We start from the raw sequence: 15,140 nt of genomic DNA on the forward strand, positions 1-15,140 counted from the left end.
TCAACTTGAACCATCTTGCCCAATTAAAAGTTCACCAGGTGTCTTGGTGTCAGCAGTAAAAATTTAACACCAAAGATTTAAGATCTAACCCCAAATGTCAAGTTAAAAACATCAGAAACAAATGCACTCACACATCTTTTGAACAGAAGCAAATAAACCACACGTCGCTGTGACCATGTGTCACACTGATGGTGCTGCTCCATTTTCTACTGTACTTTGATAAATGGAAGTTATTGTAAAAAAACAGTAAATTATTTTGCTGATTTCTAAATTTTTAATTCTTATAGCCAGATCCTGTGTGGTGGACAAGGAACATATCAGCAAAGATTATGTAAGAATGATAAAAAGAAAAACAAAGGTATGTCTCAAACTGTATCTGTGTCTTCACTGTTAACTCTGATAAAGACTAAAAATGCCATAAAACGTTAGAAGAAATGTGTCATTCAAAGGTGAACCCACAGTCAACAAATATCAACTTTTTTTTACTCTTAACGAAATTTTATTTCAGAGAGAAGTACAAAAAAAATCTTGACACCTCAAAACAAGTCTTTACTGACATATGGTTAAGAAATAATAATTATATTTGTTTCAGTAAGTTCAAATGACAAATATGTATATGAGGGCAAAAGACAAAAAAAAAAACGAAATAATGCCAATGGCACATCAGTGACAGCACAGTTCGATGGCACTGCTGAAGAAAAGTTAGGGTGTTTAGTCTGCTGCTCACAGAAGGTTGGAGGGAGTGCACACACAGACGCACATGTAGTGTACTAACAGGCCATTTCACACATTGAGCGGCGTCACTGAAGCAAATATAGACACACATTAAGTTACCGGACTGAATAGTTTGATTCGTTTTCAGTCTGTCGTTGTAAGTTTGGCACCAAGATTAAGATCATGCAGCTCTTGATGATAAATAGAAAAATATTAACAACACTTTTATTCAACTCTAACATGATTCTAGAGAATGGTTGTCTCTCTTTCTAACCGAGTGGTATTAGTTTGACCACTTGCATATAGTAGCTTTCCAGCCTAAAAGCCAAACGAATATCTAGAATTAAGTTTTTTCTAATTTAACACGATTAAAAGGTGAATGTTTTGCCTGGAAAACTGGACACGAGAGCATTCCTCGTCCTTGACCTGCACAGTTTACCGTTCTTAACCACATTTACCTTACACTGTGGTAATATTTACAGTTCTCAATCCAACTAAGGCGAACAGGCACTGAAAGTCTGAAAGCATCAAGGTGACAGGTTTCTAAATTACTCATAAGCCAACAGAAAAAATGATAAGCAAACTGTTTTGTTTTTTTTACTTTTAAGTTAAAATATTTTCAAAACAGTCTTAACCTGATAGCAAAATAAATGGAAAATTGTGTCATCTGAAGCTTGGAATTGAACAAAGTGCACAATTTGTGCATATATTTCTGTAAACATGTTAGTGAGATGGAAATTTCTCATAGTACCGTTGTCGTTTGGAGCTCTGTGAACCATGACTAAGATAAAAGACTAAATAACAGATACATGCGAAGGATAATCATCCAGTATTCAAATATTTGTGTGATCATACTTTTTAAAATTTGTCCAGGCCCACTCAGCAAACTACTACAAACAAAATGAAATGAAGGAAAAAAAATACGAGTTGTGAGCTCCTGAACAGCTGATGGATGGATGTTTGGAGGGAAGAAGAAGACGTGGTGGTGTGCAGATGGAGATGACGTGATCCTGGACTCCTGGCAGGTCTGCAAGGTGGCGGCAGTCAAGGATGGATTGAGAGGAGCACCAGGTGTGTGTCTGTATAGGTATGAATGTATGTATGAATGTATGAATGTATGTATGTATGTATGTATGTATGTGTGAATGAATGAATGAATGAATGAATGAGTGAGTGTGTGTTGGTGGACTGGGATCGCCCTGCTTCCCCTCGGCTCCGACCCTTTCAGTCATCTGATTGCATCTTCATCTGTGCCTGCATCTGAGCGATCATCTCCTGCATGCGTCTCAGCTACGAGAGAGACGAAAAATAAGACCCCGTTTATTTCTTCACACAGCGTCTGCTAGTATTGACAGCTGATGAGAAATGAGAACTTGGACCAGCCGCAAGCAACACAGCTCAGTAAACTTTATATTTACTAAAAATGCATCAGTGGGCAGATCTTTCCAGGGAAAAATCCCCTGCAGGGAAGTGAAGTGTTTCGTGTTCGGAACACGGAACGGAGGTGGCTCAAGGAAGGCTTTTTGTGAAACGTCTGCGTTGAATGAGCCAAACAAACTGAACAAGATTTAAACTTTTTCATAAAACATGCTCAGATCTAATGAGGTCAGATTAAGTCAATTCTGATTTATTTCATAACATTGAAACACAGACTCATGACATGAAGCACAGATCACATCAACCCACGGCGAGGAAAACAGACATGTTTTTTTTAACTCTGCTTGTCATTGTGACTTTGTGGGTTCAAGTCCTATAAAAATAAAAGATTTTTTTTTTTAAAGAAACTAAACTTCTCTATTAGTCTGCGTATGGTGGAAATACTGTTTAATTACCTTCAGATTGGCTGACTGCCCCTGTAGTATTTTTTAATATATAGATTTCTGAACATCTGCTTATTTAATTTCATTAAAGCGACATTTAAAGGAAAAAACACATGGTGAAGATGTTGCTCACTATGAGGCTATAGCCAGTTTACTGGAGAGAAAGAGGTGGCTTCTTAATGCAACATCTTCTGGATTTATGTGTACGCACAATCCCCAACACTGCTGCTGACTATCCACATGTGTTCATAAGGATTCAGTATGCTTGGAAAGAACTAATCTGTACAACACATCATCCGACCACGTCTACAGGAAAGCCACAATGGCTGAACAAACCAAGAAAAGAAATGCAATCTAGTGAGAGACAAACTTCAGAAAAGAAACACTACGACGGTATAACAGTACTGGAAACACTGACTGATTGACAGGTGATTCCTAGTGCAAGATCAACAAAGCAATGAACACAAAATACATCTCATGAATTATTACTAGAAATGAATGTCTATCAGCACAGCACAACTGTGTTTTGCTGAGCGAACTGTTTAAAAATGAAGCATAAAATCAATGTCAAACAGTATATGAGCTGTAAGGTAAAGAAATTTTAATGTGAACGTCACAACAGGACCGTAAATACCTAAGTGAGCTGAAAAAAATAACTATTTAACAAAGATATGGGGATGTAAAGCTTATATTTTAAAAGCATTATGGGTGAGGCAATAACTGCTGCTTTCGTCAATGTCTACTGCCATCTTGTGGCTGAGGATAGAACTTCACATGGTTCATGTTAGACGTTTTTCCTCACATAACTATTTGCCCTTTTTTCCCCCTACGGACTTATGTTTTTTGTTTTGAAAATTTAATTTAGGTTAAAGATAAACTGAAAAACATAAAATGCGAGGGAATACGTAATTTCTTAATAATTTCCAAAAATACTGTCTGGATATAACTCTAATGTGCCACTAATTATAGAGACTTAGTTCTGAGACAATAAAAATAGGAAGTACCACCTGAATTAACTGAGCTTTTGAGAAAAAGCCATGAGATTGTTGATTTCCAGAGTACCAAAGTTTTTTTTACTAAACAAATAAAATCTTAATGGCTGGAAAATTAGCTATTAGCATAAATATTTACCATTTGCTTGCTTTGTATATCTTTTCTTATGTGTTTCTGTGGTGCATGTTTTAAGTAGTACCTGACAATATAGTGTAATGGTGTCCTGAATGATGTTTTTTAAATTACATTTAAATTCTCTTCTCTTTTATTGACTCCGCATGCTTATAAATGATCTAAATAACTTGGAATTTTTTAATCTTATAAAATTAATCTTTTTTTCCGGGGTGACTTTGTAACGACTGACCAGGGACTGCAAATGAAAAGTTGCCTCTTGAACAACTGTTGCACTTTAAAAGCAATGTTTATTAATGTAAACTGTCCCTGTTAAATAAACCAATAAATAAATATTTATTGAACAGTATTTTTGCCTGTAATTTACATGTTCAGAAAAAGACACATTTGACATTTTTGCAGGTTCAGATGACCTGTTCTGAATATACATGACCAGTTCATTTAAATTAATTCACTGGAAGAGTAACAATTGAACACTGTTTTCATTTTCCCTTGCATTACTCATCAGTTCCTCTCAAGAAATTATTAGGAAACTAGGGACTTGTAAAATGAAGTGTTACGTTATCATGCATAAGTCTGAGTTTTTACTGTAATATTTCCTCCCACTCAAAATCAAAAGGACAGCTGTCTCTCCAGAACTGCATTTTGAACTCCTCACATTACTGAGGTCATTCTCACCATAAAAACGGGGCCAGGACATCCAGGCAGGAAGTGATGGCGTATCCTGCCTGGGCACATTGTTTACAAACAGGTCTGATTGCACCACACCCGCTCACAACTGTGCACTGCGGCAGTAACACAAACAGGGCAATCAAGAGCAATCAGGAAACTGGTTATTGCCTGATGACATGCAGGCTCCATGGCCTCAAAAGGTAAACAGTGCATATGGAAGATAGTGGGGTGAAATTAAAGAAGACTTTTTATTCTCTTTCTAGAATATAGTCACACTGAAGAATCGAAAGGTTCCCTTGTTTGACTTTGAAGTCTTGCAGCTAGTAAAACCAGGGTCATAAAGCTGGGGGCCAATGTTCATGTTAAAATGCCGCATGTACAACAAAGCTGACAAGGTCGTGTTTTTTACACAGTCAGGGTCAGTCTGCATTTACGCATCACTACTTACTGTTCTCTGGGCACATGGGTCACTCGAGTTCGAGTGATCAGATCATAATGTGTTTTTAAAGGACTGGTCTGGACTTTTTCCATGTTAGTCTTGATACAATAATCACATGCCCACATGGACACTGAAAGGGTTATCGGTCACTTCATTCCTCCTTTCCATACTGACCATGAAATAGTGATCCCTTGCTAAATCAGCCTCAATGTTACAAATGTGGGGCAAAATCCAAAATCCATGCTCTGTGTTTGAATACAGTGGATATTACCCAAATCAAGTGGATACCTTTGTTATGGTAGTTGTATGTAGCATCATTGCCGGTAATTTGTCCCAGCAACAAACTTACAGGTTTCTACTAGGAAATATCCCTCAGCTGCATTTAAGCAAGGAAACAAACACCAACAAAACATAGTGATTTTTTTGTTTTATATTTTTGCTTCATGGTGGTGTATGCACATCCCACCAAAAGGCAAAAAAAGTCTTAAAAGCAAAGAAGGCCCACTGAATGAAAATACGACGGTTCAACTTTACGTCTTCATCAGGTAATGTTCAGCATGTGACCAAGAAAGTCGACATACAGACTTTAGCCAATCAGTCACATCAATAATAGGCCACACATTAAAGTGATCTTTTTGACCATCTTGGTCACATGCTGAACATCACCTGATCAAGATGTAAATTCAAAACATACTTGTATTCAATAATTCGCCCTTTTTGGGAGCATTTATTCAGTGTGCGAGCACTGTTTGCTTTTGAAACTACTTTTATCTTTTTAAAACATTTTGAACTAGCAGTGTAACTTTAATGCAAAACAGACACACAAGAACTAGGATGTGATCAACAATCAACACAAACATCAAACAGAGATTTAAATGGCCACACCAAGTTTATGCAAAATAACGACAATGTGCTTTCACCTTCCGTTAGTGGCGGTCATTTCCCAAAATGAATTGTTTTGATTAAGTTTTTTTTCTTTAATGTGACTAGTTTCCATGGCAGAGATGTACATTTTTTTTTTGTAATTTCGTAACTTGTTTCATTTGGATGTATTAGCTATAGGAGCACATTTTAAGTCTCTTTGATTTGATTTTGACAGCATACTAAATGAAAAGAAACCAGTGGGAAAAAAAAACAAAAACAAAAAACATGTAAAAATTACAGCGCCACTTGCATGAATTGGGAAACCGTTGTCAGTAAAGTGAGTTGTGAGCACACAACATTTACTGGGTTGATTGTACAATAGCATTAGTATGGTCCTTTAAGTGCCGTTGCCTAATCTTAAACACAGGGAAAAAGCGAATTTTGTACTACAAAGACTGAGACTCAAACTGCTGAAGCTTCATATTTGCTACAGCTTAGCTGTTATTGCACAGAACGATGAAAAGACTGCAGATTTTGTCCCTTACATCTTAAAGTAGACTTGCATTAGGAATGCCAGTAAGGAGAAGAGGAACGATTACAGTGACCAGTAACTCTTTTAACATACATATTGCAAGTACTGATTACTGCATTAATATTAACTCGAAAAACCAAAACCTATCATTTAATTTGTTTTGAGGTCTCCACATCTTTATTTACAGCTATACACTTATTATTGAATAAATCAAGACCCATTTTTGCAAAAATTTAGACGAGAAAAAAAGTTTTTTTTGCAGCTGTGTGGGAGTTCTTACCTCGGCCTCTTTCTGTAGTAGAATCTGGTCCTTATCCACCACATCCTCATCCGCAGCCCTGCAAGGGAAAAAATTAGTTAAATATCATTAACTTTGCTTGAAACAGAAGCAGAAGTTCATCTGCATCAGTGTCTCACCTGCCCGTTCTCTTCAGCCTCTCTGAGCGGAAGTTCTCGTAATGCAGATCCTGAGTTACCTCCTGGAGGTCTTGCATGTGGGTCCTGCAACAGTAGGACATGCAATCATATCTTCAGACACTAGACGGCAGTAGAGATTTGCTTTAAACGGTTTCTCCAGTGGACTTTTAAAACCCGTTTAGTGAGGAAGAAGCTCTGTCAAGGTTCTAAAAGACTTCCCTCGCTGGAATATCCTACCACTTGAGCAGTTTTATTACCACGGGAGACTCACACAAGCATGGTGCGCAGTTTGAGGAAGTCATTGTGCTCGGGGTTCTCCACTTCAACAACTCCCCAGGGGTAAAGACGACCACGGATCTTCTTCCCCTTCACCTCAATCAGCTGGTTGGAGCCAATCACAGCAAAGGGAATGCTCGCCTGGGAAAGGAAGATAAAGGTCAGTGGATCCCTAGAGAAAAAAAATTAAGAGGAAGGCTACGGAAAGAGATATGGAAAATATAGGTATCGGAGAGGAGGGGATGTGGTGAAGGGAAGCGAGGGTGAATGGTATCCATCAGTAAACCAGCAGAGGGAAGTGTCTGATGTAGTTTTGTAACAGCTGACATCAGCTGTGTGTCCCTCTCACCTTCAGAACTCTCGTCTGTTCCTTGAACTCCTCATCCTCATCAGAGTCGGCGTCAGGTAGCTGATAAATTTTGATCCCATGCTCTGCGATCTCGTCCAGGATCTGCAAGGTGGACACAAGAGAAACATGCAAGGTGAGGAGGCAGCGTCGTGACCTCCACGACGTCCCACTGCACGGGGAAAACTTGAGTCTTGAACCCTGCAGAGCTGTCATTGCAGACACTACCAAAGAAACCCATGATCCAGACAACCATTTCATTTCAACAGTAAAACATCTTCACTGCCACTACCATTAAGGACTTTTTCCTTCAAAATATCTTCATTAAGTGTCTTTATTTGTAACTTTTAACTTTGTACTCATGCTGTTTTTTGTGTATAGTTGATGTTCATAATGTATATAGTATTTTGTTTTTTTAAAGCTACTTATCCATATACTTGTACTCTAGTTTACTTTACTTGTACTGTACTTACTTGATAAATTATCTTATCTTAAATTAAACTCTGACAATATAAGCTGATTGTAATGTCAATTAAAGTTACATCCCATTACTGCAAAAGCTGATTCGAGCATGGCACCGACTTCTGTAATTTATCGAAATATATATTCATAAAATGTGTGAATTCAGTGCAAACTGTGAGTCTTATGGTCAAAATAACAGCTGCCGCTCTGACCCAAAAACAGAAAGTAAGCCCAATAAACTAATAGGAGGGTGTGAGTGAGTACATGTTGTTGCAGCAACACATTTAATTAAAGCCCCCCATGGAGGAAAAGAGGAGTGAGACAGAAAGGGTAGACACGTGAAAAATAATAACGGTCTGTGTGTGTGTGTGTGTGTGTGTGTGTGTGTGTGTGTTCAAGTTCTGAAAGAATCAAAAGCGAAGTTCTCACCCTCCTTCATTCACTGGCCGACCGGTGAAGAAACATGTTAAAACAAAGGAGCTTTCTTCACCGTTACCCTAAGGGACAGATGTCACTATTTATTATTCTAAACATCAAAGCTGCATTTTTCTTTTGTTTTCCCCAGAGCAGACTTTTTAAATCCACAATGTAGTCTTATGTAATGGAGCCAAAAAATGTCAAGTGTTGTTTCCTGACATTTTGTGGACTTTCATGTACTATAGTGTATAATTGGACAGTGTTGAGTCAGCCAGGAGCCTGGGAAGTGAGTGCAGGTTTTCCTACAGAGCGCAGCTCCTGTTTGAGCCCTTGTTATGGCTGTCACTTGTTTTCCTAGTGAGATCTGTGCGAAGTCTGTGTGAGATAGTGTGTGTGTGGGGAGAGTTGGGTATTGTTGTGAGGCAGATCTAAAAACAAACAGGCTTTGCAGGACTCAGAAGAGAGCGTGACACCGGACCTGAGCCTCTTTTTCTTCATTTACTCAAACATGATTTACAGATCCCTCGAACATGGAAGCTGGATAAACATCACTCTGGTGGGGCAGAGCATAGAGAATTTTGGGAAACTGTGCACTGAGTGGGAAAATAAACACGTGTGACACAATGGCAGGAGAAAACCGAAACAAACATAAATCCATACACGAGTAGAAAAGACAGACAAATTCAGATAAAATGCAATAAAACAGGAAAAATCTAAATGAAAGGCCACTAAGAAAACAGTTAAATGAACAACCGACTAAGAGGCTCAAACGTATTTTATCAATGCAACTACAATTAAATATCCAGAAACATCCTCCGGTCATTGCATAAACATGAGTCCGTTGTCTACCATCATCTGTTTCCAGACCTAGCTAAGCCATAAGCTGCAAAATGGCTGTTTACCTGAATATTCTGTTCCATAACATGTGCTTAGTACAGCCTGACACCTATAATCAAGACCTCTCAGGGATCATCTGATGTCAAAATCACTGCCTGCTCCAAATCCCTGTTGCCTCCTGCTGATTTACTGTACACAATGTAAGACTTAATCCCTAATTTTACACTAGCCTCTCCTCCTCCTCACAGTTTTATATTTTCATTGGCACAGAGATGTTGGCAGTAGGAGACATTTTGATTTTATGATCATCCTGTTGGGCTATAATATAACCCCCTAAACCTCCCTGTGCTGTTATGGTTGGCCATGTAGGTCCACTCAGTGCTGTCAGGGCCATGGACAAACAATGCCACACAAGACTCTGCCCTAGTATTAATTAGAAGAGGAAGTCGAAAATTTATCGCCTTACGTTTCTGGCTCACATCATTGATATGAAGCATTGTTTGTGGAAATATTTCATCATATTGGCCGGTCATGATAAGTGTGAGGGTGGAGGCTGATGGTGTCTAGTTAGAACATGTGTTAGAAGTGAGACAAATTGTAGGTGAATCATTCCAGGCCTGTATATCCAGTGTGAAGTCAGTCTCATTCAGTTCTAGGAATAGCAGTATTAAATATACTGTAGCGGTTATGTGTAGCCCAAATATAGCATACCTGCAGGTCTATACATAGATATAATTACACAGGGTGAAGCCATGGGGGACATAGCTAAGTAGTTTTTCTGCAGTTGCACAGCAGCTATAACCAAAACCTCCAATCATAATGAAAAAGGATGCAAACCCGTCATTATAGGGATCAATCATTTCTTCTCGTCAACCTGCCGAGAAAACAAACCCACAAAAATAAGAATGACTCAAATATTATGGACAAACAACACTGGAAGAAAAGAAATAGCTGCCAAAGAAAAGAGCTGAGACAAAAGAGAGGATTGTGGTGAATACCGCAGTCCTGACATTCAACAGGTGAGCACATGCACAAACACACACATTCGCAATTACAGTTTTATGGTGTGATAGTTGAGGACAAAGCTGACCAAAACTAAAACTGTAACAGGGAACAATACTTGGAAGTAGAAACATGCACCAGAGCATTCTTAGGGAAATCAACAATGCAGAGAGAGAAAAAAAAGCACAAAACAAAACAATCAAACTGCATCTTGACACTAATTAACTCTGATTGAGAACAGCAAGGATTGAGAACGCAGAGTGACCAGACCAGCAGCACTTTTACGTAATGTTTATGTAACCTCACAGATGCCTGCCAGCTTCTACAATGGGAATGAAATGGTGCATCATTGCCATTAGAACTAGTATTTCTGACCGGCTTTCAGGTGCTTTTAAACCTCTTTTCATACTGAGAAAACAGGGGAACAGGGGCCCACTTTTTTCGAAAGACTGCTGAGTTTATTAAAGGAAAATCTTGACCATGGTGAGCACTAAGTCCCTTTTCCTGATTGCTCTCTGTCCCTTATAAGATTTGTGTAGGTACAACTGTGTGTCTACGATCCAGTGATTAAAAAGTGCTTACTTTGCACCCTCTAAATCCATTTCATGCAGTTACTTTTATGCAAAAATGTCTGTTCTACAGTGGAAAGGGCTAAAATGAGGTGATATGTAACCACAGAGTTGAACCAGCTGCATCAAACTACCCAAAGTAGCTTTTGGAGAATTCAGAATTTAGCAGCTTTCCAGTGACACATATTTGCTGCTGTGGTGTTAAGCCCATGTCCTTGTTTGCATTTATTAACTAATTAAATGTTTAAACAACCTTAAAGGCTTTATACAATCATGAATGACAAATCAACTGTAGACAAACACATCTCCAGTTAATGTATTACCAGATTTCCCACAATGTTTTATACAAATGTCAATTTCACAACACAAATGCCATAGATTTAATAAGTGTGGCTATCGTTTAAGCCATCATCTACTAACTAAATTTATTAGGACGACCTATGTCAGGTACATCTAAGTGGCTTATCTCTTCGGCAAAACACATATTCTAGGGAAAAGCCTAATTACGTTTTCCTAATTTTTTCATCGAGGAAATTTGGTTTTGATCATATTTTGGAGCAGAGTGAAAGCGAGTAGGAAAGTAATTTACATGATACAGTTTCTTTTACAGTAGAATGTAAAAATCCATCTGCTCAAACTGACCTTCATATTTGCTGTTTACATCTGAAGAGAAAAATGAAGCTCCAGTGGGTCTGATGAATTCTTCCTGTCCAGCCAATAAACTATGTAAAATATGACTTCTGGACAAGTAAAAATATGGTCTCTACCCACATAAAATAAAGGGACAACCCACTTTTTGATAAAGAATGAAGTGTTGCAATGAATGTAGTTTAATCATCTCCTGTTGTAAATCTAGATCTAGTATACTAGAAAGCCTTTATAGTTTCAAGTGCAGATTCCTTTTTGTCTGTGAGTTGCATTCCTAGAGTCTGAAACAAAGAGGAAGGTTTCTCCACCATCTCCTTCCAACAACACAAGACTTCTCTATTCAAAAAAAATCAATGATTTAGTCTCTCACACAAGGCATCTGCCGACAAATATGAATATTTACAGTCAGTGAAGACTATTTAGCTGCTTGTCACTGTATTTATATTTTGGACAACACATATTACATACCTCAATTACAAGATTACAAGGAAAACAAAAGAGGTCTGGCAACATGAAAAGAAAAAACTAATTCCTTGCTAGACTCCTGCTACTTTTCTGTAGTTTCCAAACTTAATTTTCTAATCTTAAGACACATGAGAACAAATGCTTCTCTCTTGCCAGGAAACGCCTTTCAACTAACTGGCTCTCTCCTGCAGGGAGTCTGAGGGGGTGAGGGAGCCCCAACAATACCTGATCCTTGGGGGGGGGGGTCCCTAGGGATTTAGACCTCATACAAGCCTCCTACACAAACACACACACACACACACACAAACACACACACACAAACATGCACACACAAACACGCACACACACACACACACACACACACACACACACACACACACACACACACACACACACACACACACACACACACACACACACACACACACACACACACACACACACACACACACACACACACACACAAACAAACACAAACACACTTTCACATACACACACGCATAGTGAACTGCTGCCTCACTATGTGAACTAGTATAATCTGGTGTCAGGAATAGGATCGTGTGTGGAGCTTTTTAGCTCCAAGAGGCCAGTGGGTCACCAGAGATGGAGGATGGCCTGGCAAGAGAGATCAAAAATATGCTCGCATCTTCAGCTACTCAGACCTCCAGAGAGTCTACAGAGCAAATCCCTCCTGCTGTTCAAATACCACCTCCTACTAAAAGTACTCATACAGCACAGATGCTGACAAATAGCAGCACAAGGAAAAACAATAACTTTCTGTTCACAGGATTAAAGACACTTGCATGCATGCAAAGAAACACATTCCAGATATATCAAGTTAGAGTCTGAGACTGAGTGGACGGTCCAGACTGGAACAGACCGGACCAGAACAGCTGGATTTGTTCTTACGGGAGGTACTGATGGAAAGTACAGAGGAAGTCCCACAACCATAGTAACGAGAAAGTATCATACGAGTAACGGGGATCAACACACTCGCACGCACATATACACACACACCCACACTCCTATTGTCTGGGCTAAGTATTAGTACAGTTAAGACCACCCACCTCTCCCTCTGATCAAAGAGCATAGAGAGGAACAATTGAGCTATTCATGTAATCTTGTATTTAAGTGAGATTTAGAAGGGGACAGTGCGAGTTTAAGATTTCAACCACACATCAGGTTTTGTGACTTGGGCTTGTAATCAGAATGGTCTCAACGGTAAACCCAACGGCAAAACGTGACCTATTAGCAGCACGGTAAAAGTCTGGAAACCATCTTTTCATGTTGGTCCTCAAACAAGGAAACCTGCTGTTTCACGCTGTAGTGGGCTAGTACTTTCTTTACTTGAGAGCAGATGACTGTGTGTAATAGAGCTGCTCCTTCAGTGATTTAAAATGTATATTTATTGTTTTAAAATCTGCAGAAACGTGGGGCATGACCTGGCACAATGACCGCTGGAGGGCGGAAAAATAAATATATCCGCGTGTCTGAAACACTGGCAGGAAAAGCACCGGGCACAAGCTTATGAGGGACTCTTACACTTACACACAAACACACACATGAGCAGTGAAGTAAAAATGAAGTAATCACCACTCAACCTTTACCCATGGGGCGCCAGCGTAGACATGTACAAAGAAATAATATTAAAAATGGAGTTGAACTTCAAGCTCACATAATTACACATTGCACATACCCTCTGTGTTAAAACTGCTTCACTTTCTGTTATTGCCATTTAACAAAACTTGGTGACAATACTGGCCAGTATGAGCAGTCCAACACTAATAATGTGTCCCAGTGGGGTCGTAGAGCTGTTTCACATAGCCAGAGTATGGTGAAGCGGCTGGGGGAGACAGCCAGTCAGACAATGAGGGGAAAAGTGTGACAGTGCCTCAGCCAGGGGTGAAATATAGCAGCTGAGGGTAAAAACATGAGGGAGGGAGGGTTTTGGTGGGAGAAGAAAAGGGAGGAGATGAGGAAGATGAGGGAAGTGACAAGAGATGTGAGGAGAAGGCATAGAAGGGAGGAAAACAGATGGGAGTGGAGGGAAGAAAAGGGCCAAACTATTGTCTGCTGCCTGCAGCCTGGTGCGAGAACAGAGAAGGAACTGGGTTCTCTAGCCCTCACTGACCTCTGGCTTAGGAGAACAGCTTTTAGTCTTCAAACAAAAGAAAAAAACAGACATCACATAGATTGGGGTTGAGGCCTGTGGCAAAACTGCATCTGGTTGACTTCTGCTAACCTTTCATCATAGTTAAAAGGGTTTAATACAGCTTTCGTGCAGCTATATTACTGCTGATCATTTCCAAAAGCATTAAGCAGGGTTTAGATGTTTGATTGTGCTTTTCTGCTTCTCTTACTTCCAGGCAGTGTGTGGTTTTGATGCATTTCATCAAAAGAATGAAAACTAAGGTTCAGAGTCTTCAAATTTGCCCAACATAGGTTATCCATCAGCATAAACAGCATGGTCATACCTAAGGTATGCAAATCTTAGGTTAGTTTTAGCCTTCTAAGCTTGCTGTGTTGTCGTAAAAATCTCACATCTGAAAATTGAGTCTTAGCCACACCAAAAGAGCTATGACGAAATCGCACCAAGACGGCCAAGAAATGTCAATTTACCTACTTGCATTTAAAAAGTTTTGTTGTTTGAGATATGATTTCTCAGATGTCTGAGCCTCCATCCAGCACATGAATGCACCAAGCCTCAAGACACGACGGCCTTTGGTTTAAACTGCATTTTAACACCGTCAATGTAAGATGTACAATGAAACAACTAAAAGATGATGAAATCCTGAGATGAAACCGTCAAATATCTACATGTTGATTTTCATACTGTACTGACTTGCAAAGCACTCAGTTGCACACTCTTGGCCCACATGACTTGAATTTTATATTTGGAAAATATTTTACCCTGGGAAATAAAATAGATTCACAAGTTATTTTCCGAATTTAAATGAAGTAAGTCGGCTAATCATTATTTATTCAGTGACTGATCTGCAGATTATTTTCTCAATTAATCGCTTGGTCTATTAAATGTTAGAAAATGGTGAAACATTTTCTTGAAGCCCAGGGTCTCATCTTTAAATTTAACTTGTTTTGTTCTGACAAACGTTCTGAAACCAAAAGGTATTTAGTTTGCTCTCACATAAGAAACATATAGCAGAAAATCCTCACAACTGAGATGTCGGAAAAAGGGAATCTTGAGCATTTTTGCTGCAGAAAATTACTTAAAGGAGATTGCAGATTAATCTTTTGTTATTTGATTCGTTGTTCTAGCTTTCTAGCAGTGTTTTGTTCAGACAAAAGTAGTAATTTTTACTTGCTTCCATCAGGATTCCAATCTAAACCAGCTGTGTACTACCGTCTCTATGGTCAAACAGAAAACAACCAGTAAAGCAGTTTTAGACTAAAGCCCCACACAGGATATGACTGTAAGGTCCCAGACTGAGAGGATCAGCCCCTCAATATACCCTCCTCAGGGCAACTTATGAGCTAGTGACTACAGAGACCCCGGTGAAGGAAATTGGCATTAGAG

At 39.1% G+C, this 15,140-nt stretch overlaps 1 protein-coding gene across 4 annotated transcripts in view; it reads right to left on the reverse strand.

Moving 5' to 3' along the window:
* Nucleotides 1–387: 387 nt before the first annotated feature.
* Nucleotides 388–15,140, reverse strand: part of zgc:63587 (uncharacterized protein LOC393431 homolog) — a 28,373-nt gene continuing 13,620 nt past the window's right edge. For all 4 annotated transcript variants that reach the window (XM_040155467.1, XM_040155468.1, XM_040155469.1 and 1 more), the window contains exons 8-12: nt 7,209–7,310; nt 6,855–7,000; nt 6,584–6,667; nt 6,447–6,504; nt 388–2,004 (exon numbers count right to left, since the gene is read on the reverse strand). In XM_040155467.1, coding sequence (XP_040011401.1) covers nt 1,939–2,004; nt 6,447–6,504; nt 6,584–6,667; nt 6,855–7,000; nt 7,209–7,310 — 456 coding nt within the window. In that variant the 3' untranslated portion in view covers nt 388–1,938. The remainder of the gene's footprint in view (nt 2,005–6,446; nt 6,505–6,583; nt 6,668–6,854; nt 7,001–7,208; nt 7,311–15,140) is intronic.

The sequence above is a fragment of the Xiphias gladius genome, chromosome 19 (genome assembly GCF_016859285.1).
Source record: "Xiphias gladius isolate SHS-SW01 ecotype Sanya breed wild chromosome 19, ASM1685928v1, whole genome shotgun sequence".
In the NCBI taxonomy this organism is placed as follows: domain Eukaryota; kingdom Metazoa; phylum Chordata; class Actinopteri; order Istiophoriformes; family Xiphiidae; genus Xiphias; species Xiphias gladius.